Source organism: Macaca nemestrina, chromosome 15 (genome assembly GCF_043159975.1).
Source record: "Macaca nemestrina isolate mMacNem1 chromosome 15, mMacNem.hap1, whole genome shotgun sequence".
In the NCBI taxonomy this organism is placed as follows: domain Eukaryota; kingdom Metazoa; phylum Chordata; class Mammalia; order Primates; family Cercopithecidae; genus Macaca; species Macaca nemestrina.
The window spans coordinates 21,174,729-21,200,091 of NC_092139.1; the positions used below are offsets into that span (position 1 = coordinate 21,174,729).

Genomic DNA, 25,363 nt, shown 5'->3' on the forward strand with positions numbered 1-25,363 from the left:
GAACAGAGCTTTACCAAGAAGAAATCATTTGAAATTCAGGATTTTTTTTTTTTTTTTTTTTTTTGAGACAGACTTTTGCTCTGTCACCCAGGCTGGAGTGCACTGGCGCGATCTTGGCTCACTGCAACTTCTGCCTCCCAGGTTCAGGCCATTCTCCTGCCTCAGCCTCCCGAGTAGCTGGGACTACAGGTGCCCACCACCAAGCCCGGCTAATTTTTTGTATTTTTAGTAGAGATGGGGTTTCACCGTGTCGGCCAGGATGGTCTCGATCTCCTGCCCTCGTGATCCGCCCACCTCGGCCTCCCAAAGTGCTGGGATTACAGGCATAAGCCACTGCACCTGGCAACTCCACCCTTTTTTTTTCTTTTTTGAGACAGAGTCTCACTGTCACCCAGGCTGGAGTGTAATGGCGCGATCTCGGCTCACTGCAACCTCTGCATCCCAGATTCAAGTGATTCTCCTGTCTCAGCCTCCCAAGTAGCTGGGACTACAGGCTCGTGCCACCACACCTGGCTAATTTTTGTATGTTTAGTAGAGACAGGTTTCACCACGTTGGCCAGGCTGGTCTCGAACTCCCGTGCTCAAGTGATCCGCCCTCCTCGGCCTCCCAAAGTGCTGGGATTACAGGTGTGAGTCACCGTGCCCAGCCAGTGTTGCATCCTTTCAACCGGTCCAGAAAGCTGTACAATATTTACAACAAGCTTGAAAGTTATTTATGTCTTTGATAAAAGACTCAAATCCAGAACTGGGGTTGAAAAAAAAAAATGCAATGAAAGACTGTTTCATAGGGTATAAAAAGACAGATGCAACCATACATTTAATTTTTAAAAATGGAATGTATCTTACATAAGGACTTTGTGGAAAATCTTATACCTATCTGGGTATTATAGAAGATGCATATACCTTTCATAGCTCATGGAGGAAAGAGTGTATAAACAATTTTGATAAGAAGTTGAGGAACAATTTGAAAATAGTTTATAAAGAGAGAATCAGGAGGCAGAAAAAGCTTCAAGAGGCATGGTCTTCAGAAATTGTTCTGGAATGCTGTTTCACTTGTATCGATGTCATGTTCCTGGATGAGAGAATAAGATAGAATTTTAGTATTTCAGTATAAAGCCTGAAATGTAAACTCTTCCGTGCTTTGGAATTTAGAGATCCTGAATCTTCATTAATTAGGATATATACATAATATCTGGCTTTAGGGCTGAATCCAACCCAAGGATCAAATTTTGATCCTTTTGCCCTACCAGGGCAGGGCTTGTGACCACTGCCCACCACCCACCATGATGAGTAACAAACAGAGTTGAAAGCACTGGTGCAAAGACCACACCAGACTTCTTACATTGGCCTTGGTGCCTGTTCTAGCATGCCACCAGAGTGAGTATTGCTGGGAACCTACCTGACCTCCCATCCCATCATTCACTGCTAAGCAACCACATCAAAACCCTCATGTCTAGGTTCCCTTCATGGATGGCACTTAGACCACAGTAACTGCCCATACACTCCTGTCTCCCACTACACAGAGCTCTGAGAGGGACAGCAAGGACTGCACTCATCTTGTTCACTGCTATAGCCCCAGCCTCCAGCACCATGTTAGAGGTGGAGAGTGAAACATTATCAGATGAGCATCTGTCAGAGCCAGCTTCCTTCCAGGAGAGGCTCAAAAACTAATTGGTCTTCCCGCTCAGCATCTAAAATCCTAAGCTTGAATTTTGCCTGCTTACATTAAAAAACAAAACACTCTTTTTTTGCTGCAAAAGTGACATAGTCACTATAGAGATTATAATAAAGAAGGAAAATAAAAATTAAACAGTCTTTTTTTTTTTTTTTTTTTTTAAGACAGGGTCTCAATCTATCACCCAGGGTGGAATGCAGTGGCATGATCACGGCTCACTGCAACCTCAACCTCCCCAGGCTCAGGTGATCTTCCCACCTCAGCCTCCCAAGTAGCTGGGACTACAGGTGCAGACCACCACACCTGGCTAATTTTTTGTATTTTTTTATAGAGATGGAGTTTCTGTTGCCCAGGCTGGTCGAGAACTCCTGGGCTCAAATGATTCACCTGCCTCAGCCCCCTAAAGTGCTGGGATTGCAAGCATGAGCCACTGTGCCAGTCCAGGGATAAATTTTTTTTTTTTTTTTTGAGACGGAGTCTTGCTGTGTCACCCAGGCTGGAGTGCAGTGGCACGATCTCAGCTCACTGCAAGCTCCGCCTCCTGAGTTCACACCATTCTCCTGCCTCAGCCTCCCGAGTAGCTGGGACACAGGCACCCACCACCACGCCCAGCTACTTTTTTGTATTTTTAGTAGAGACGGGGTTTCGCCGTGTTAGCCAGGATGGTCTCGATCTCCTGACCTCGTGATCTGCCCGCCTCGGCCTCCCAAAGTGCTGGGATTATAGGCGTGAGCCACCGTGCCCAGCCCCAAGGATAAATATCTTTATGTTCTTTTTTTATTATGCAAAATAATTCTATGGAGTATGTGTATTCTGTAAAGAAAGTAGAATCTCTCTCTATACTGTTCTTTAGTCTCTCCGTGCCCCATATTTACTGTATCATGAATGTATTCCTAAGTCCTTAAACTTTTTTTTTTTTTTTTTTTGAGTCTTACTCGTTGCCCAGGTTGGAGTGCAGTGGTGCAATCTTGGCTCACTGCACCCTCCGCCTCCCAGGTTCAAGCGATTCTCTTGCCTCAGCCTCCTGAGTAACTAGGACTACAGGCACGGGCCACCACACCCAGTTAATATTTTATTTTTAGTAGAGATGGGGTTTCACCGTGTTGGCCAGGCTGGTCTAGAATTCCTGACCTCAAGTGATCCATCCACCAACCTTGGCCTCCCAAAGTGTTGAGATTACAGGCATGAGCCACAGCGCCTGGCCCAAGTCCTTAAACATTTTTATTTTTATTTTTTATTTATTTTTTTGAGATGGAGTCTTGCTCTGTCTCCCAGGCTGGAGTGCAATGGCATGTTCTCGGCTCACTGCCAACCTCTCCCTCCCGGGTTCTAGCAATTCTCCTGCCTCAGCCTCCTGAGTAGCAGGGATTACAGGCGAACGCCACCACGCCTGGCTAATTTTTGTATTTTTAGTAGAGATGAGGGTTCACCATGTTGGTCAGGCTGATCCTGAACTCCTGACCTAGTGATCCACCCGCCTCGGCCTCCCAAAGTGCTGGGATTACAGGGGTCAGCCACCATGCCCAGCCAAACATTTTTAAAAACATTTTTAATCTTATGGATGTACCCTTAACCAGTTCCCTATTGACGAAGATTTTTCTTCTATAAAATAATGCTGCACTGAGAATCCTGGTTGATAAATCTGCACATATTCAGAATTATATTATTAAAACAAATTCTGAAGATTAGAATAGGTCAAAGGTATATACATTTTAGGGCTTTTCAACAGTATTATGAAAATATCTCCAGACAAGTGGAACCAACTTATTCTCCCATCAGTAGGGTATGAATGCCTATTTACCAACACTGGCTGGGCATTCAATTTTTGAAATCCTGTCAAGGAATGGAAAAAAGAAGGCCAGAGATAATTTTAAAGTTATTGGTCCTCGGTCAGAGAAAGATCATTTCTTTCTTTCTTTTTTTTTTTTTCCTGAGACGGAGTCTTGCTCTGTCATTAGGCTGGATGGAGTGCAGTGGCGCAGTCTTGGCTCACTGCAACCTCCACCTCCCGGGTGCAAGCAATTCTCCTGTCTCAGCCTCCCGAGTAGCTGGGACTACAGGCATGCACCACCATGCCCAACTAATTTTTGTATTTTTAGTAGAGATGGGGTTTCACCATGTTGGCCAGGAAGGTCTCGATCTCTTGACTTTGTGATCCGCCTGCCTTGGCCTTCCAAAGTGCTAGGATTACAGGTGGGAGCCACGGTGCCCGGCCTGAGAAAGATGATTTCTAACCTCATGTTCCAATGCTCTATCCTTTCCTCTGTTCTCTTGTCACACTGGCATCACTGCCGTTCATCAAACAAACCAGGCACAGCCCAGCCTTAGGAACTTTGCACAGCTCTCCCCTCCGCCTGGGACACTCCTCCCCCAGAAATCTGCATGGCTAAGTGCCTTAACACCTTCAAGTCTTTGCTCCAATACAACTTTGCAATGAGGCCCACCCTGATTGCCCTATTTATTTATTTATTTATTTATTTATTTTTTTTTTTTTGAGACGGAGTCTTGCTGTGTCACCCAGGCTGGAGTGCAATGGCCAGATCTCGGCTCACTACAAGCTCCGCCTCCCGGGTTCACGCCATTCTCCTGCCTCAGCCTCCTGAGTAGCTGGGACTACAGGCACCCGCCACCTCGCCCGGCTAGTTTTTTTTTGTATTTTTTATTAGAGACGGGGTTTCACCGTGTTAGCCAGGATGGTCTCGATCTCCTGACCTCGTGATCCGCCCGTCTCGGCCTCCCAAAGTGCTGGGATTACAGGCTTGAGCCACCGCGCCCGGCCGATTGCCCTATTTAATACTCACCAGTCATCATGGCCACACTCAGCACACTTGATCCCTCTTACCCAGTTCTATTATTATTATTATTTTCTGAGACAGAGTCTCACTCTCTTGCCCAGGCTGGAATGCAGTGGTATCATCTTGGCTCACTGCAACCTCCACCTCCTGGGTTCAAGAGATTCTCCTGCTTCGGCCTCCCTAGTAGCTAGGATTACAGGCATGTACCATCACACCTGGCTAATTTTTATATTTTTAGTAGAGATGGGGTTTCACCATGTTGGCCAGGCTGGTCTTGAACTCCTGACCTCAGGTGAACCACCTGCCTCGGCCTCCCAAAGTGCTGGGATTACAGGTGTGAGCCACCACACCCAGCTGTTTTTTTGTTTTTGTTTTTTTTCCTGAGACAGAGTCTCACTCTGTTGCCCAGGCTAGAGTGCAATGGTGCGATCTCAGCTCACTGCAACCTCCACCTTCCGGGTTCAAGTGATTCACCTGCCTCAGCCTCCCGAGTGGCTGGGATTACAGGCATGCACCATGACACCCAGCTAATTTTTGTATTTTTAGTGGAGAGGGGGTTTCACTATGTTGGCCAGGCTGGTCTCGAACTCCTGACCTCAGGTGATCTGCCCACCTCGGCCTCCCAAAGTGTTGGGATTACAGGTGTGAGCCACTGTGCCTGGCCTCTACTTCTAAACCAAAGCACTTACCATTTTCTAGCATCCTATGTGACTCACTTATGTTTATTGCTTATTGTCTATATCTTCCAGCTAGTACATAGGTTCCATAAGTACAGGGATTATTGTCTGTTTTGTTCACGTAGTAGATGCTCAATAAATACTTGCAGGCTAAATCAACATGATAAAACATGAAAAGCACAGTTCATGGATGATACCAGTACTGGAGGGGCTCCCACTACACTATGCCTTGTAGGCTCTGTACCTGGTTCAATTTCTTGAACTCCACCACTTGGAAGAAGACGTGTTCAAGGATATGTTTGGCATCCTGTTGGTCCTTTGGTAGTTTACTGGTTACTCCAAGAATGTCACCACACTTCCTGACATAGAATTCCAGGTCTTCTTCAGTACCTAAGACAGTTGTAGTAGTAGTTAGATTAATTCTTAACTTCTGCCCTTCCCAAAGTACAGATTTAGTGTGTTTCAGGTATGCCCTATCGTGTTTCCATATTTCCTAAGATCACTCACCTCTTCCTAAAGTAATGGGACTGCAGGATTTCAACACTGAAAAACTCTAGCGCTCTCTAATGTGCTGCTTTTATAAATTAGGACAGAAGTGTGACACTCCTAATTAGAATAAAACTGGACTGGTACTGGCTTTCCTATTCCTCAGATCTAGTATTCCTATATTAGAAAGAACAGGTGCAAGAGTAGGAAATCAAATTATCATTCCCTGAATGCAACAAAGATCACTATGAGAAAAGCATATGGGTAATTAAAAATAGCATTTACTAAAACAATATTGTATTGGTCGGGCGTGGTGGCTCACGCCTGTAATCCCAGCACTTTGGAAGGCTGAAGCAGGCAGATCACTTGAGGTCAGGTGTTCAAGACCAGTCTGGCCAACACAGCAAACCCCCATCTCTACTAAAAACACAAAAATTAACCAGATGTGGTGATGCAGGCCTGTAATCCCAGCTACTTGGGAGACTGACGCAGGAGAGTAGCCTGAATCGGGGAGGTAGAGGTTGCAGTGAACCGAGATTGCGCCACTGCACTCCAGCCTGGGCGACAGAGCAAGACTCCATCTCAAACAGAACAAAACAAAACAGCCGGACGTGGAGGTTCACGCCTGTAATCCTAGCACTTTGGGAGGCCAAGGTAGGCGGATCACAAGGTCAGGAGTTTGAGATCAGCCTGGCCAGCATGGTGAAACCCTGTCTCTACTAAAAATACAAAAAAATTACCTGGGCATGGTGGGGTGCACCTGTAATCCCTACTCGGGAGGCTGAGGCAGGAGAATTGCTTGACCCTGGGAGGCGGAGGTTGCAGTGAGCCAAGATCGCACCACTGCACTCCAGCCTGGGCAACAGAGCAAGACTCCATCTCAAAAACAAAACAAGGCTGAGCGCGGTGGCTCATGCCTGTAATCCCAGCACTTTGGAAGGCCAAGGCAGGTGGATCATCTGAGGTCGGGAGTTCGAGACCAGCCTGACCACCATGGAGAAACTCTGTCTCTACTAAAAATACAAAATTAGCCGGGTGTGGTGGTGCATGCCTGTAATCCCAGCTACTCAGGAAGGCTGAGGCAGGAGAATCGCTTGAACCTGGGAGGCAGAGGTTGCGGTGAGCTGAGGTTGTGGTGAGTCGAGATTGCGCCACTGCACTCCAGCCTGGGCAACAAGAGCAAAACTCGGTCTCAAAACAAAACCCCAAAAAACAAACAATATTATAGAAAGAAAATTAAAGAAGAAAAAAATCACCCATAATTCCACCAACAACATAGCTCTGTGAAGCCATCCTCTGGAGCCCTACGTGTAGGATGGACAGCCATTACTGCCCTTCTCACATTATACTGTAATTTCCTTCTTTTTTTTTTTTCTTTTTGAGATAGAGTCTCACTCTGTTGCCAGGCTGGGGTGCAGTGGTGCGATCTCAGCTCACTGCAACCTCTGCCTCCCAAGTTCAAGCAATTCTCCTGCCTCAAGCTCCCGAGTAGCTGGGTCTACAGTCATGTTCCCCCATGCCTGGCTAAATTTTGTATTTTCAGTAGAGATGGGGTTTCAACATGTTGGCCAAGATGGTCTCGATCTCTTGACCTTGTGATCCACTTGCCTTGGCCTCCCAATGTGCTGGGATTACAGGAGTGAGCCACCATGCTCGGCCTATTATACTGTAATTTCTTTCTTTCTTTTTCTTTTTTTTTTTTTGAGACAAGGTTTGGTTCTATCACCCAGGCTGGAGTGCAGTGGCATGATTTCAGCTCACTGCAACTTCCGCCTCCTGGGCTCAAACGATCCTTTCACCTCAGCCTCCCAAGTAGCTTGGACTACAGGTGTGCCCCACCACGCCTGGCTGATTTTTTGTATTTGAGACGGGGTTTCACCATGTCGCCCAAGCTGGTCTCGAACTTGTGAGCTCCAGTAATCCGCCTGCTTTGGCCTCCCAAAGTGCTGGGCTTACAGGCGTGAGCCACTGCGCCCGGCTGTAATTTCTTTTTCTTTTTTTTTTTTGAGATGGAGTCTTGCTCTGCCGCCCAGGCTGGGGTGCAGTGGCCGGATCTCAGCTCACTGCAAGCTCCGCCTCCCAGGTTTACGCCATTCTCCTGCCTCAGCCTCCCGAGTAGCTGGGACTACAGGCGCCCGCCACCTCACCCGGCTACTTTTTTTTTTGTATTTTTTAGTAGAGACGGGGTTTCACCGTGTTAGCCAGGATGGTCTCGATCTCCTGACCTCGTGATCCGCCCGTCTCGGCCTCCCAAAGTGCTGGGATTACAGGCTTGAGCCACCGCGCCCGGCCTGTAATTTCTTTATTCTCCCTCTGATTTGCATTTTAAGTTATGATAGAAACGTATGTTTTTTACTAAGACATTCAAACCCACAGCTGTAACAATCTTTCATCCTAGTTCTATTGCCACCAACTACCCAAAATTATTATTGTTATGTCTGCTTCTGTGTGTAAATATAAGTTTTCACAAAAATGGGATCACATTAAATGATGTATTATGAACATTCCATGTCAAAGTTTATGCCCTACATTTTTTTTCTTTTCTTTTCTTTTTTTTTTTTTTTTGAGACAGAGTCCCACTCTGTCACCCAGGCTAGAGTGCAGTGGCATGATCTTGGCTTACTGCAACCTCTGCCTCCCGGGTTCAAGCGCTTCTCCTGCCTCAGCCTCCCAAGTAGCTTGGATTACAGGCACTGGCCATCACGCCCAGCTAATTTTTTTATTTTTATTTTTAGTACAGACAGGGTTTCACCATCTTGACCAGGCTGGTCTTGAACTCCTGACTTTGTGATCCACCCGCCTTGGCCTCCCAAAGTGCTAGGATTATAGGGGTAAGCCACTGCACCTGGCCTTTTCTTTTTTGAGACAGGGTCTTGCTCTGTCAACCAGGTTGGAATGCAGTGGCACAATCTTAGCTCACTGCAGCCTTGACTTCCTAGGTTCAAGCAGTCCTCCCACCTGGGCCTCCTGAGTAGCTGGTACTACATGAGTGAGCCACCATGCCTGGCTAATTTTTTTTTTTTTTTTTTTTTTGACACGGAGTCTTGCTCTGTGCCCCAGGCTGGAGTGCAGTGGCGCGATCTCGGCTCACTGCAAGCTCCGCTCCCCCGGGTTCACGCCATTCTCCTGCCTCAGCCTCCCGAGTAGCTGGGACTACAGGCGCCCGCCACCTCGCCCGGCTAATTTTCTTGTATTTTTAGTAGAGACGGGGTTTCACCGTGTTAGCCAGGATGGTCTCGATCTCCTGACCTCATGATCCGCCCGTCTCGGCCTCCCAAAGTGCTGGGATTACAGGCTTGAGCCACCGCGCCCGGCCGATGCCTGGCTAATTTTATTTTTCTACAGAGAAGAGGACTCACTGTGTTGCCCAGGCCAGTCTCAAGTGATCCTCTTGCCTCAGCCTTCTAAAGTGCTGGGATTACAGGTGTGAGCCATTGTGCCCAGGCTACATTTTTCTTTTAACAGATATGTAATATTCTATTTTGTTTCTATTTATTTATTTTTCAGAAACAGGGTCCCTCTGTCACCCAGGCTGGAGTGCAACAGTGTATCATAGCTCACTGCAGCCTCCAACGCTTGGGCCCAAGTGATCCTTCCACCTCAGACTTCCAAGTAGCTAGGACTATAGAAGTGTGCCACCACACCTGGCTACTTAAATTTTTTTTTTTTTTTTTTTTTTTTGAGACGGGGTCTCACTCTGTCACCCAGGCTGGAGTGCAGTGGCCGGATCTCAGCTCACTGCAAGCTCCGCCTCCCGGGTTCACACCATTCTCCTGCCTCAGCCTCCCGAGTAGCTGGGACTACAGGCGCCCGCCACCTCGCCCGGCTAGTTTTTTTTTTTTTTGTATTTTTTAGTAGAGACGGGGTTTCACTGGGTTCACCAGGATGGTCTCGATCTCCTGACCTTGTGATCCGCCCGTCTCGGCCTCCCAAAGTGCTGGGATTACAGGCTTGAGCCACCGCGCCCGGCCTTTTTTTTTTTTTTTTTTTTTTTTTTTTATATGGAGTTTCGCTCTTGTTGCCCAGGCTGGAGTGCAATAGCATAATCTCGGCTCACTGCAACTTCCACCTCCTGGGTTCAAGAGATTCTCCTGCCTCAGCCTCCCAAGTAGCTGGGATTACAGGCATACGCCACCACGCCCAGCTAATTCTGTATTTTTAGTAGAGATGGGGTTTTTCCATGTTGGTCAGGCTGGTCTTGAACTCCCAACCTCAGGTGATCCACCCACCTTGGTCTCCCAAAGTGCTGGGATTACAGGTATGAACCACCGCACCCAGCCCTTTATTTTGTTTGTTTTTTGAGACAAAGTCTCATTATGTTGTCCAAGCTGGTCTTGAAATCCTGGCCTCAACTGATCCTCCCGCCTTGGCTTTTCAAAGTGCTACAATTATAAGCATGATCCACTTTGCCCAGGCAATTTTTTTTTTTGGTAGAGATGCGATCTATGTGACCCAGGCTTATTTCACACACTTTTAAACCAATCCCCCTACTAATGTATGGACCATTAGACTGTTACCAATTTTTTGAATGCTATAAATATCTATATAGCTATATATATTTTGTTTTGCATTTCCACAAGGATTTCCATAGGACAGTTGCTAGAAACAGAAATGCCAAGTCAAAGCTTCTGCTTCTTCACTGTTCTGTGATTCCTCCTGGACTTATCACTATGTCCTGCTCATTTTTGATTGTCCAGGACCTACAGCAATGCCTGGCACAGAATAGAGATGCAGTAAAGGTCTTTGTTTACACTGAACTATTTCCATTTTGCTTACTTCTTTCTGGGCTTTGGGCACATACAGATGTTGCTGACATAGCTGGTATCCTCTTGTACATGCAGTTTTGTATCTTGCTTCCTTCATTCAGGCTTCTCTCTTAAATTTTGTCTGTGTCATATGAGTCATTCCCTAGCCTTTGTGAATCTCTTTTATAATGACTACATATTCTCCTACCAAATGATTGTGATGCAGTTTACGACCATTCCTCTGCTAATGGACATTAAAGCTATTCCCAAATTTATAGTTTTTTCTATTTTTAAAAATTGTTATTTTTAAAATATATTTTTAAGGCCGGGCGCGGTGGCTCAAGCCTGTAATCCCAGCACTTTGGGAGGCCGAGACGGGCGGATCACGAGGTCAGGAGATCGAGACCATCCTGGCTAACACGGTGAAACCCCGTCTCTACTAAAAAACATACAAAAAACTAGCCGGGCGAGGTGGCGGGCGCCTGTAGTCCCAGCTACTCGGGAGGCTGAGGCAGGAGAATGGCGTAAACCCGGGAGGTGGAGCTTGCAGTGAGCTGAGATCCGGCCACTGCACTCCAGCCTGGGCGACAGAGCAGACTCCGTCTCAAAAAAAAAAAAAAAATAAAATAAAATATATTTTGGCCGGGCGCGGTGGCTCAAGCCTGTAATCCCAGCACTTTGGGAGGCCGAGACGGGCGGATCACGAGGTCAGGAGATCGAGACCATCCTGGCTAACACCGTGAAACCCCGTCTCTACTAAAAATACAAAAAACTAGCCGGGCGAGGTGGCGGGCGCCTGTAGTCCCAGCTACTCGGGAGGCTGAGGCAGGAGAATGGCGTAAACCCGGGAGGCGGAGCTTGCAGTGAGCTGAGATCCGGCCACTGCACTCCAGCCTGGGCTACAGAGCAAGACTCCGTCTCAAAAAAAAAAAAAAAAAAAAAAATATATATATATATATATATATATATATATATTTTTAGAGACAGGGTCTTGCTGTGTTGCCCAGGCTGGTCTTAAATTCCTACGTTCAAGCGATCCTCCTACCTCAGCCTCTCGAGTTTATCGTATTTTTAAAATAAATAGTGTAGAAGTTGGCTGGATGCGGTGGCTCATGCCTGTAATCCCAGCACTTTGTGAGGCTGAGGCCGGTGGATCACCTGAGGTCTGGAGTTTTAGACCAGCGTGGCCAACATGGTGAAACCCCATCTCTACTAAAAACACAAAAATTAGCCATGTGTAGTGGTGGGTGCCTATAATCCCAGCTACTTGGGAGGCTGAGGCAGGAGAATCGCTTGAACCCAGGAGGCGGAGGTTACAGTGAGCCGAGATTGCACCATTGCACCCAAGGCTGGGCGACAAGAGTGAAACTTCGTCTCAAAAAATATATATATAATCTCCTTAGATTAGACTTCCAGGAGTGGGGCCACTGCCTCAAAGTGGATGGTTAATTTTATGCCTCTGAGCATATATATGCAGAGCCATTTGCTGTGTTGGAGGCAATTCATGTTGGAAGCAGCCCCAGACCAAAAGTCAGGAGGACCACTCATCGTGAAGCTGTGTGGCCTGGGGCCTTATTTCTTCATCCACATGTCAAGGTGGGCACACTTGGCTCTCTCTCAGATCCTGTCCAGTCTGAAGTCTCTATGATTCTTTGGGCCCTGACTCAATTTCCTTATTTAGCTGCTCCTATGACCACCAACTGAGATTTGCTAAGTGGCAGCCAGGGTCAAGATTAATTCTATGGTCTCTCAATAGATCAGAACTAAGGACTCACAGGGATCAAAGCTGAGACCTTTGGCTTTCTGCTTGGCACTATGTTCTTATTCACTGAACTAAATAGCCTTGAGAAGAACAACCAACATCATTTATATGACATAAATAAGAATGTTAAGTTTATACTCCTATTCATATTTTGTTTTCCCTAAACAAACTCTAAGCTTTCTCTCATAGTAATCCTCAGAAATTCATGACTAAATAAAACTCATAAGAGAAAACAAAGTTTAAAAGTTGGCCAAACTTAGACCACGCGTGGTGGCTCACACCTGTAATCCCAGCACTTTGGGAGGCAGAGGTGGGCGGATCACCTGAGGTCAGGAGTTCAAGACCAGCCTGACCAATATGATGAAACCCCGTGTCTACTAAAAATACAAAAATTAGCCGGGCGTGGTGGCACACACCTGTAATCCCAGCTACTCGGGAGGCTGAGACAGGAGAATCACTTGAACCTGGGAGGCAGAGGTTGCAGTGAACCAAGATCGCACCATTGCACTCCAGCCTGGGCAACAAGAGTGAAACTCCATCTCAAAAAAAAAGTTGGCCAAACTTACACTTATTGGTAATCTGAGCCAGCCGTGCCTTCTCAGAGGAGAATGTTTCATCTAAATCAAATAGCTCCAGAGGTGGAGGTGGTAACTCCCGGAAACTGGGAGGAAAAACCTAAAAGGAAATAAAGTCATCATTTAGAAATGCGGGAGGATAATGTAAAGGAAATAAAGTCTCTCAAGAAAGAGCTTGTCCAAAGTCATAACTAACAGTGACAAGACACAAGGAGAATAAGGAAGTCCACATCCTTAATTCCTCAGTTGGGAACCACACCACATGGAAATCCCTACAGAACAGTAACTCAGCTCTTCCCCGAGGATGAAGTACCCAAACTCTCATCACCTCGTCTACCCTCACCCATGAGACCCATATCAAGAAAGATTACTAGCCCACTGTAAACAACCAAGTGGAACCAGCTCTAATTACCACTAAACTGACCAAGCTGACATACCAACACTAATTAACTCAGAACGATGACACAAAGCTTGGGACTTAGGTTTGTGTTGAACATTTGATTGTACAACTTTTTTCTCATTTAATCATAAGTTTTTAGGGATGGAAGTTATTTGGAGAACCAGATGCAGATTAGTGTAGAAAGTATTGAACCTGGAGTCAGATTTTGTAGGTATGAACCAATGGTATGCGGATAAATGTTTAACTACTTTCAAAACAAAACAAAACAAAACTGAAAGCCTCTTTTGTAGCATTTACCATTTTCTGTAATGTAAATCCTCTTACCATGGCCAATTTCAAGCTACCAAGCAAGATCAAGCCAACTGGCTCATAACATTTCAGAATGTGGTGAGACAAGGTAATTTTAAAGGCAAGTTGAGTGAATGTTGGACTGAAATGTTGAAAAATAACCTATTTACACACATAGCCATAACTATCCCCTGGGCTGTGAGAATTATGCTATGAATCAGGCCCTGACACCTGGAATGGCAGTACAGTTTTCTTCCTTTTTATCCAAGAAATCTCATATATGCCCTCCAACCCCACAAGATGGGAATGGGAAATGTTTAATAGCCAGAAGGCTCCACATCCTTGATTCCTCAATTTGGAAGCATACCACACGGAAGTCTCTATAGAACATTAACAAATTAGGTGTCCATGCATGTTTAGAGACAGAGCACTATGACTCCACAAGGAGTGCCACAAATGGCACATGGAAGGGACCACGGTGAAGGCCTGCTGACAAGATAAGGGCAACAGTGGGGCTCTGCAGTGGGATCCCCCAAGCACACCTACTCACCGCAGGCTGAAGGGTTGGCAGAGGCGTCTCAAACTGAGGCTGGATGAGCTGGAGCGGTTCATGCTTCACATTTAGCTGCTCGTGAGCCCTGTGTTCATAATCAAACAAAAAAGCAGGGATCAAGATAAGACACCATAACACAGCATGTCTAACTGACCACACTGTGCTGTTCTCCATGAAATACAGTGGTTCAGTACTATTTTTAGAAATACCAATGGACCCAGCAATCCCATTACTGGGTATATACCCAAAGGAATATAAATCATTCTATTATAAAGACACATGCATGCATATGTTCACTGCAGCACTAGTCACAATAGCAAAGACATGGAATCAACCCAAATGTTCAACAATGATAGACTAGATAAAGAAAATGTGGTATATATACACCATGGAATACTATGCAGCCATAAAAAAGAATGAGAGAGGCTGGGCGCAGTTGCTCACACCTATAATCCTAGCACTTTGGGAGGCCGAGGTAGGTGGATCACCTGAGGTCAAGAGTTTGAAACCAGCCTGGCCAACATGGTGAAATCTTGTCTCTACTAAAAATATAAAAATTAGCTGGGTGTGGTGGCTGGCGCCTGTAATCCCAGCTACTTAGGAGGTTGAGGAGGAGAACTGCTTGAACCAAGGAGGTGGAGGCTGCAGTGAGCAGAGATCATGCCATTGTACTCCAGCCTGGGCAAGAGAGCAAAAACTCTGTCTCAAAAAAAAAAAAAAAAAAAAAAAAAAGCCAGGCGCAGTAGTTCACGCCTGTAATCCCAGCACTTTGGGAAGCCAAGGTGGACGGATCACAAGGTCAGGAGATCAAGACCATCCTGGTTAACACAGTGAAACTCTGTCTCTACAAAAAACAGAAAAAATTAGCCGGGCGTGGTGGTGGGTGCCTGTATTCCCACTTACTTGGGAGACTGAGGCAGGAGAATGGTATGAACCCAGGAGGCAGAGGTTGCAGTGAGCTGAGATGGCGCCACTACACTTCAGCCTGGGTGACAGAGCAAGACTCCATCTCAAAAAAAAAAAAAAGAATGAGATCATGTCCTTTGTCAGGCACATTGATGGCGCTAGAGGCCATTATCCTTAGCAAACAAACACAGGAACAGAAAACCAAATACACATGTCCTTTTTTCTTTTTTTTTTGAGACAGAGTCTTGCTCTGTCACCCAGTCTGGAGCGCAGTGGCACGATCTCGGCTCACTGCAACCTCCGCCTGCCAGGTTCAAGCAATTCTCCTGCCTCAGCCTCCCAAGTAGCTGGGATTACAGACACGCGCCACCACACCCAGCTAATTTTTATATCTTTAGTAGAAATGGGTTTCACCATGTTGTTCAGGCTGGTCTTGAACTCCTGACCTCGTGATCCACCGGCCTCGGTCTCCCAAAGTGCTGAGATTACAGGCGTGAGCCACCGTGCCCAGCCTACCACATGTCCTTATAAGTGGGAGCTAAATGATGAGAGCACACAGACATATAGGGGAGAATACTCACTGGGGCTTATGGAAGGTTGGAGGGTGGGAGGAGGGAGAGGATCGGGAAAAATAACTAATGGATATTAAGCTTAACACATGGGTGATGAAATAATCTGTACAGCAAACCCCCATGACACAAGTTTACCTAGCTAACAAATCTGTACTTGTACCCCTGAATTTAAAAGTTAAAAACAAAAACCTCATAAAATAATATCAATGTTAATCAACTCTCTAAATAGAATATGCATTCTAACTTACATAGATTACATAGTTAAATCCTTTTTCATTTTAGATCAGAATATGTTAACGTATTTCAATGAGATTTCAATGAAATATTTTAATGGAATTTAATTTCATGGCAGTTAGTCTAGTTTCTGCCTTTTTCAGATACTCATGTAGATATGTAGTGTTTCACTTTCTTTGGTGACTGGTAGAAATTCTGACTTTTTTCTTTGATTTAGTGTAAAGGTTCGAGATTTCCCCTTCCAAAATAATAATAATACCTATATTAATTCCAACTTTGAAATTTGAATTTATTCTTCCCATCTCACTCATATGCATCAATATGTTTAAAGTATTATGTGCTTTATCTTTTTTCTTTTCTTTTTTTTTTAATTTATTTATTATTATTATACTTTAAGTTGTAGGGTACATGTGCCTAATGTGCAGGTTTGTTACATATGTATACTTGTGCCATATTGGTGTGCCGCACCCATCAACTCGTCATTTACATCAGGTATAACTTCCAGTGCAATCCCTCCCCCCTCCCCCCTCCCCATGATAGGCCCCTGTGTGTGATGTTCCCCTCCCTGAGTCCAAGTGATCTCATTGTTCAGTTCCCACCTATGAGTGAGAACATGCGGTGTTTGGTTTTCTGTTCTTGTGATAGTTTGCTAAGAATGATGGTTTCCAGCTGCATCCATGTCCCTACAAAGGACACAAACTCATCCTTTTTGATGGCTGCATAGTATTCCATGGTGTATATGTGCCACATTTTCTTAATCCAATCTGTCACTGATGGACATTTGGGTTGATTCCAAGTCTTTGCTATTGTGAATAGTGCCGCAATAAACATACGTGTGCATGTGTCTTTATAGCAGCATAATTTATAATCCTTTGGGTATATACCCAGTAATGGGATGGCTGGGTCATATGGTACATCTAGTTCTAGATCCTTGAGGAATCGCCATACTGTTTTCTTCTTCTATTTTTTTATTTTTTTATTTATGCACAAAAACCACCATCTAAACACTTACTTTTGAAATAAATTTTGACTCTGTCACCCAGGCTGGAGTGCAGTGGTACAAATCATAGCTCATTTTAATCTTGAACTCCTGGACTCTAGCAATCATCCCACCTCAGCCTCCTGAGTAGCCAGGACTACGAGCAGGTACTGGAGCGATGTGCACCACCATGCCTTGCTAATTTAAAAAAAAATTTTTAGTAGGGACAAGGTCTCACTATGTTGCCCAGGCTGATCTCGAACTCCTGGCTTCAATAGATGCTACTGTTTCAGCTTCCCAAAGTGATGGGATTACATGTGTGAGCCAGCCTTTTCTTCTTTTCTTCTTTTTTTTTTTTTTTTGAGACGGAGTCTCGCTGTGTCGCCCAGGCTGGAGTGCAGTGGCATGATCTCGGCTCACTGCAAGCTCCGCCTCCCGGGTTCACGCCATTCTCCTGCCTCAGCCTCCAAGTAGCTGGGACTACAGGCGCCCGCCACCACGCCCAGCTAGTTTTTTTTTTTTTTTGTATTTTTAGTAGAGACGGAGTTTCACCATGTTAGCCAGGATGGTCTCGATCTCCTGACCTCGTGATCCACCCGCCTCGACCTCCCAAAGTGCTGGGATTACAGGCTTGAGCCACCACGCCCGGCCGCCAGCCTTTTCTTCTTAAATCAGTTTCTGGGCCGGACGCGGTGGCTCACGCCTGTAATCCCAGCACTTTGGGAGGCCGAGGCGGGCGAATCACGAGGTCAGGAGATCGAGACCATCCTGGCTAACACGGTGAAACCCCGTCTCTACTAAAAATGCAAAAAAAATTAGCCGGGCGAGGCGGCGGGCGCCTGTAGTCCCAGCTACTCGGGAGGCTGAGGCAGGAGAATGGCGTGAACCCGGGAGGCGGAGCTTGCAGTGAGCCGAGATCGCGCCATTGCACTCCAGCCTGGGTGACTAAGCTAGACTCTGTCTCAAAAAAAAAAAAAAAAAAAAAAATCAGTTTCTGGTATTGAGATTTGTCCAAAGATGGAAATTGATTTCCTGGGAATAAGGGTCTTCATCACTCTACAGCTACTTCAATCTTAAATTTTCTTTTGATTGGTGTTAACTGCTCACCTAAGGCAGCCAAATTCTCTTTTATTTACTTATTTTTTTTTAGACACAGTCTTACTCTGTCACCCAGGCTGGAGTGCAGTGGCGCAATCTCGGCTCACTGCAACCTCTGCCTGCCAGGTTCAAGCAATTCTCCTGCCTCAGCCTCCCAAGCAGCTGGGACTACAAACGTATGCCACCACACCTAGCAAATTTTTGTATTTTTAGTAGAGATGGGGTTTCACCATGTTGGACAGGCTAGTCTTGAACTCCTGACCTCGTGATCCACCTGCCTCAGCCTTCCAAAGTGCTGGGATTACAGGTGTGAGCGACTGTGTCCAGCCCCAAATTTTGTTTTAATCATAGTGGATTACAAATAGCAGTTAATACATGATTTGAAAGATACATAATTTTGACCTTTTTTTTTTTGAGATAGAGTTTTGCTCTTATGGCCCAGGCTGGAGTGCAATGGGGCGATCTCCACTCACCGCAACCTCTGCCTTCCGGGTTCAAGCAATTCTCCTGCCTCAACCTCCCGAGTAGCTGGGATTACAGGCATGTGCCACCATGCCCGGCTAATTTTGTATTTTTAGTAGAGACGGGGGTTTCTCTATGTTGGTCAGGCTGGTCTCGAACTCCCGACCTCAGGTGATCTGCCCGCCTTGGCCTCCCAAAGTGCTGGGATTGACAGGTGTGAGCCACCAAGCCTGGCCAATTTTGACTTTTAAAAAGATAAAGCTAAGAATATAATAAAGTCCAAATTAAAAACAGACAAAATGTGTTGTTATAAATAATATAATGATCCTTTCAGGAATCTTCTCTACCATATCATATATTATTACTCACTGAGAACTGAAAAGAAACATTTCTTTCAAGTTTCATATCAGGTTTCTCCTAAATAAGCTTTTTGTTTTTGCCCGATGGACACAGTGAATCTTGTAACTCCTGTGGTTTTTTAAAATTTCTTTTCACCATTAAGACACAGGAGTCAAATATGAAGTCTGTTTCTGGCAAGTAAACAGATCTGTACAATATGCACCTCTGTGTGCTCACTCAACAGATAATTACTGAATATCCACTATGTACCAGGCAGTTCTACACAGGAGGAGTACAGCAACAGTAAAAGAAGATGCCAAGGCAGGCCATCATGGAACTTACATTGTAGGGGGAGAGGAGGCACACATTAAACAAAAAAACTAGTAAGATGTCAGGAACTGGCCAAGCGCAGGGGCACATGCCTGTAATCCCAGCTACTCGGGAGGCTGAGGCAGAATTGCTTAAACCGGGGAGGCGGAGGTTGCAGTGAACCGAGATCGCACCATTGCACTCCAGCCTGGGAGACAGAGTACTCTGTCTCAGGGGAAAAAAAAAAAAAAAAAAAAAAAAAAAGATGTCAGGAACTGATAAGTATTAAGAAGACAAATAGGCCAGGCACAGTGGCTCACGCCTGTAATCCCAGCACTTTGGGATGCCGAGGCAGGTGGATCACCTGAGGTCGGGAGTTCAAGACCAGTCTGACCAACATGGAGAAACCCCGTCTCTACTAAAACTACAAAATTAGCTGGGTGTCGTGGCGCATGCCTGTAATCCCAGTTACTCAGGAGGCTGAGGCAGGAGAATTGCTTGAACCTGGGAGGCGGAGGTTGTAGTGAGCCAAGATCACGCCATTGCACTCCAGCATGGGCAACAAGAGTGAAACTTCATCTAAAACACACACACACAAATCAGAGGAGAAAGAGACAGGGAAGGGGCATGGAGTGCGGCTTGTCAGAGGAGCCTTGAGTGACGGTGGGGGGAAGTCATGCAGTTTTCTCCAAAAGTGTCAGGCCGGGCGCGGTGGCTCACGCCTGTAATCCCTGCACTTTGGGAGGCCGAGGCGGGCGGATCACGAGGTCAGGAGATCGAGACCATCCTGGCTAACACGGTGAAACCCCGTCTCTACTAAAATACAAAAAATTAGCCGGGCGCGGTGGCGGGCGCCTGTAGTCCCGGCTACTCGTGAGGCTGAGGCAGGAGAATGGCGCGAACCCGGGAGGCAGAGCTTGCAGTGAGCCGAGATGGTGCCACTGCACTCCAGCCTGGGCGACAGAGTGAAGATTCCGCCTCAAAAAAAAAAAAAAAAAAAAAGTGTCCCTGGAAGAGGCAACAGCAAGAACAGGCAGAAGGGTGCCCGGCATTTTCACAGAACAGCAGGCCAGCCAGAGGGACTCCAGCAGAGGATCGGTGTTAGGAGCGAGCCTACAGAGCTGAGAGCTCATCTTACCCCTGTGTTATTTTTCTATTGTGGCTTCTCCTTTGTCTTCATTCTCTCAAATATTTTGCGTTGTACGCAATTTTTTAAGCTGGCTAAACTTTTCTGGGGAAGAGGCAAAGTAAAATATTGTCATCCAGCTCAACTTGTATATTTATTTGTGGCCCTTCAAAGTTAAGCTAGAAAACCAAGTGCCAATGAGTGGGCAGAGACCACGGCAGCTTTTTCTATGAGTGAGGTCTGTGACTGCAGAAAGACGATTAGCTGAGCTCACCGCTGTCACCTCCTCCACTATTTCCAGGTGCTTGGGGAGAATCTTTCCTAGCACTGAGCAGCAAATCTCCACAGAGGGAAGAGAAATAACTTTTATGGAGCACCTGCTACACGCCATGTGTTATGCCAACCCTGTGCTAGGCACTTAAACTTATTTCATTTACTCCTCAATACAACTGTGGAAAGTGGGTATAAAATCTCTTGTAGAAGAAACTGAGGTATAGGAATGATAAACAGTAGCTTCCCAAAGTTATATGGTTAACATGGGACAAAGGCAAGATCAGAACTCAGACGTAGCCAATCTCTGCCAACCAGAATCTTTAATTCGGTCTGCCCCCAAATCAAAAGTGATTAGGGGCAGTTTTAAACTTAAAGTTCTTACTACCTGCTCACAAAGAATCCTGCTGCTGAGTCCTAGCCTCAGCTACCCCTGGTATGAATTTATTTCCACTTTCTGTCGCCCGAGAGAGCTGACTGTGCTGGAGCAAAGGCTTTGTCCCATTAAGTCTTCCCATCCTCCACTCTGCTCACCACCTGCCCTAATTATCCTCCTACCATTAGCCAACATGACTTGATGGGAGCCGGGTAGGGGACTGGAGAAACTAATCTTAAAACCAAGGGAAGAACAGATGCCAAAGCTAAATATAAATCTGTGAAATGGCGCTGAACTAGATCTTTCGGGTATGGCCTGACCTCTGGCACTGCGTTTTTACCACTCCATGTTTCAAGCCCCAGCCCATCCATGAACTCTAAGGGCAGGGACTCCACACCACCTGCCTCTACCTCATACTCCACAGGCACTGATAAACACCCAGTGGACAAATGAAATTACTTCAGAGCAACACCCTGTAGTTGACATATATATTTAAAGCCTAACTGAATTTTAACTCAGAAAACATAAACTACTGAAAGATGTTACTAGCAAATAAAAATATCTGAGCTTACCATAGAGACAACAGAAGCCAGTAACTACTGGCCTCTGCTGTGGTATGTAAGACAAATACAAGAGTTGTCTAAGTCTCTGAAACATCCACTATTTGACTCTGCTGACACTAAGACAGTAGGCAGTTCCAATTAATCCTTCATTTAACACTGAAGTTATCATAATGACCTGGTTTAAACATATCAGGGGAGAATTAGGCCAAAACAGCAGAAGCTGGTCAGACTGCAACTGTGGTCAGATGTATCTTTTTTTATTCCAAGAAAAGCCCTGAGCTGCAGAGGAGGAAGAGAACACGAGAGCTAAAAACCAAGCAAGTTAAGAGCCAAACATGCAGCCAGGAGCTACAGGATTTGTAACTGGACTGTCACCTGTGGAAGGGGTGATGAAGATGCCATGCCCTGGTAGCTCTGGAGGCTTTGGTCCCGCTGTTTCTTAAAAGCACCCTCACCTCCTACAGTAACAAATTTTCAGATAATTTCCTCCAAGATTCAGAGTTAAAATTGCCTGGCTTCAAATTCAGGTCCCAATGAAAACTGGTTGTGTGATTTTGAGCAAATCATTTAATTTCTCTGTGCCTCAGTGTCCTCAGATGTAAAATGGAGATAACGACCTCACTGCGGTTGTTACATGATAAAGCAAAGTACATAAGGAACATACCATGGTACTTGCTACCTGATAAATAAATGTTATTAACTAAAATAAATGTTAGTTGTTATTAATATTGAAGGAAAGGGAGATAAGAGGGGAGCTAAGGACAATTGTTAGTCAGGGATTGATTAGTAGCTGTTTAACTTAGAGCAAATCGTCCCAAGCCTCAGCTTCTTAGAAGTTAACTATGGAGCTATTCTCTACTTTTCAGAATTGTTGTAAACAGTAAATTTGGTAGTATTTGCAGGCTCTTGGAAGAAAGTGGGTGTTCAATGTCTGTAAAACTTAAGTCGAAGCCGGGCATGGTGGCTCATGCCTGTAATCCCAGCACTTTGGGGGGCTGAGGTGGGCGGATCACAAGGTCAGGAGATTGAGATCATCCTGGCTAAGACGGTGAAACCCCGTCTCTACTAAAAATACAAAAAATTAGCCGGGCATGGTGGCGGGTGTCTGTAGTCCCAGCTACTTCGGAGGCTGAGGCAGGAGAATGGTGTGAACCCGGCAGGCGGAGCTTGCAGTGAGCCAAGATGGCGCCACTGCACTCCAGCCTGAGCGATAGAGCAAGACTCTGTCTTGGAAAAAAAAAAACTTAAGTCGACAACAGAGCTTTTGGATATGATGTATAAGGTTTTACAAAATAAGCTAATTAAAACCACAATACATAGCAGTTACTGTTTATACTAAAACATGCAACTAAATAATTCCTGGGCATTTACAAAAGATAATGCCCCTTCCTCTTTATACCACTTGCTTGACAAAATCACAATGGTTAAATCCATGTCTGGGCCCACCCTGCCTGTAGCCACACAGCTAAACAAGTTTGGAGGAAAACATACCACCCTACCGGCTTGTAGAACTTTCGATCCAAAACCTCCAGTCTCCAGTGGGCCTTTAATGTTGCTTGGCAAATCCTTCCAAAGAAACCTTGTCCACTCCCTCTCCCACTCCCCTAGAGGCCTAATATATGCCTTCTCTCCTAAATCTCCATTATCTCTTTGGCAATTTTTTTTTTTCTTTTTTAAGACGGGGTCCCACTCTGTCTGTTGCCCAGGCTGGAACGCAGGGCACAATCTCGGCTCACTGCAACCTCCACCTCCCGGGTTCAAGCGATTCTTCTGCCTCAGCCTCCCGAGTAGCGGGGACTACAGGTGCATGCCACCAAGCTCAGCTGATATTTGTGTTTTTAGTAGAGACGGGGTTTCACCATATTGGCCAGGCTGGTCTCAAACTCCTGACCGCGTGATCTGCTCGCTTCCACCTCCCAAAGTGCTGGAATTACAGGCGTGAGCCACCGTGTCTGGCTTCTTTGGCAATTTTTAGCTGATGATCTTGTTTCCTATTTCATCAAAAAGACTGAAGTCCTAAGAATTTCCATAATCTTCAATCAACAATTTTTCTCATCCACCAGAGTCTGCACCCATGTTTCCCATCTGTTACTGACTAAATGATCCATGCTCCTGTCTAAAAGCTAAGACTGGGCCAGACGTGGTGGCTCATGTCTGTAATCTCAGCACTTTGGGAGGCTGAGGCGGGTGGATCACTTGAAGTCAGGAGTTTGAGACCAGCCTGACCAACATGGTGAAACTCCATCTCTACTAAAAACACAACAATTAGCTGGGTGTGGTGGTGCACGCCTGTAGTCCCAGCTACTAGGGAGGCTGAGGCAGGAGGATCACTTGAACCTGAGAGGCAGAGGTTGCAGTGAGCCAAGATTGTGCCACTGTACTCCAGCCTGGGTAAAGAATGACACTGTATCTCAAAAAAAAAAAAAAAAAAAAAAAAAAAAGACCATACATATATATATGAAATAATAAAAACAAAAGCAAAGACCAGGCTGGGAATGGTGGCTAACATCTATAATCCAACACTTTGGGAGGCCAACATGGGAGGACTGCTTGAGCCCAGGAGTTCCAGACCAGCCTGGGCAACAGTGGAACCCTGTCTTTAAAAAAAAAAAAAGAGCTAAGAAGACCACTTACCAAACCCCCTTTCCCATTGTCTCTTGCTTATCTAGTGTTTCACCTCAGTCATTTTCCTCGCTCTCGCCTACATTATCCATTTTTCTCTCTACTGGAACATTCCCACCAGTATAAAAATATACTGCGACTTCTTCCATCTAAAAAACACCTTCTTGACCTTACTTCTTCCAGCTAGCTACTGACCCTGGCCCTTGCCCCTGCTGTTTCTCTCTGTAGCAAATACAGAGAGAAAATACCTCAAAAGAGCTATCTATATTTGTTATGTCCAATTCTCTCTTAAACCAACTCCAAATAAGCTTTCACCCTCACCATCTCATAAAAAAGACTCTGTCTAGATCACCAGTGACCTCCATGTTGCTAAATCCAAAGATAAATTCTCAGCCCTCATTTTTTATGACCCATAAGAAGTATCTGACACAGCTGATGACCCTTTCTATCTTGACAGACTTTCTTTACTTGCCTCTCAGAATACCATGCACTTGATTTTCTTCATCTCACACTGGCTACTGCTTTTCCATCTCTTCTTTTGGCTTTTCTATTTCTCCCTTTCCTTTTTTTTTTTTTTCTGAGATGGAGTCGTGCTCTGTCACCCACGATGGAGTCCAGTGGTGTTTTCTTGGCTCACTGCAACCTCTGCCTCCTGGGTTCAAGTGATTCTCCTGCCTTACCCTCCCAAGTAGCTAGGACTACAGGTGTGTGCCACCATGCCTAGCTATTTTTTTCCTATTTTTAGTAGAGATGGGGTTTCACCATGTTGGCCAGGCTGATCTCAAACTCTTGGCCTCAAGTGATCCACCCACCTCAGCCTCCCAAAGTGCTGGGATTACAGGTGTGAGTCACCATGCCCAGCTGGTTTTTCTGTTTCTTCCTAACTTCTGAACTCTGGGGTGCCCCAGGGCTCAAAAGATGGTCCTTTTTTTTTCTCTATCAACACTTATAACGCTTTGTGAGCTCATCCAGTCACATGGCTTTAAATACTATCTACCATATTTAATCAAATCTAAGAATCCACCAAAGGTAAGATGCATCATAGTTCATGGTTCACTGAAAGGAAAAAAATGCTGCTAATTAAACTAATACATCATCTATTGTTAAGATTCATCCTGAAAAACAGAAAAAAAGTAAAAGAAAGAAAAACAGGCAAAAAATAAGAAAAAAGATTCATCCTGATTTTATAGATTTGAAAATAGAGCCAGGTGCTGTGGCTCACGCCTTTAATCCCAGCACTTTGGGAGGCTGAGGTAGGTGGATTACCTGAGGTTAGGAGTTTGAGACCAGCCTGGCCAACATGGTGAAACCCTGTCTCTACTAAAAATACAAAAATAGCTGGGCATGGTGGTGCTACTCAGGAGGCTGAGGCAGGAGAATTGCTCGAGCCTGGGAGGCAGAGGTTGCAGTGAGCAGAGACTGCACCACTGCACTCCAGCCTGGGCAACAACAGTGAAACTCTGTCTCCAAAAAAAAAAGGAAAAGATGTGTGCTGTGTGCTTTAGATGAAATACAGATACAGATGTGCCCCCAAACTCCCACATTAAATGT

At 45.5% G+C, this 25,363-nt stretch overlaps 1 protein-coding gene across 4 annotated transcripts in view; it reads right to left on the reverse strand.

Moving 5' to 3' along the window:
- Positions 1-952: 952 nt before the first annotated feature.
- LOC105496381 (intraflagellar transport 52) overlaps positions 953-25,363 on the reverse strand; it is a 60,951-nt gene continuing 36,540 nt past the window's right edge. For all 4 annotated transcript variants that reach the window (XM_071079263.1, XM_011766763.3, XM_071079264.1 and 1 more), the window contains 4 exons: positions 13,954-14,041; positions 12,707-12,815; positions 5,392-5,537; positions 953-1,072 (listed from right to left, as the gene is read on the reverse strand). In XM_071079263.1, the coding sequence (XP_070935364.1) occupies positions 1,025-1,072; positions 5,392-5,537; positions 12,707-12,815; positions 13,954-14,041 (391 nt within the window). In that variant the 3' untranslated portion in view covers positions 953-1,024. The remainder of the gene's footprint in view (positions 1,073-5,391; positions 5,538-12,706; positions 12,816-13,953; positions 14,042-25,363) is intronic.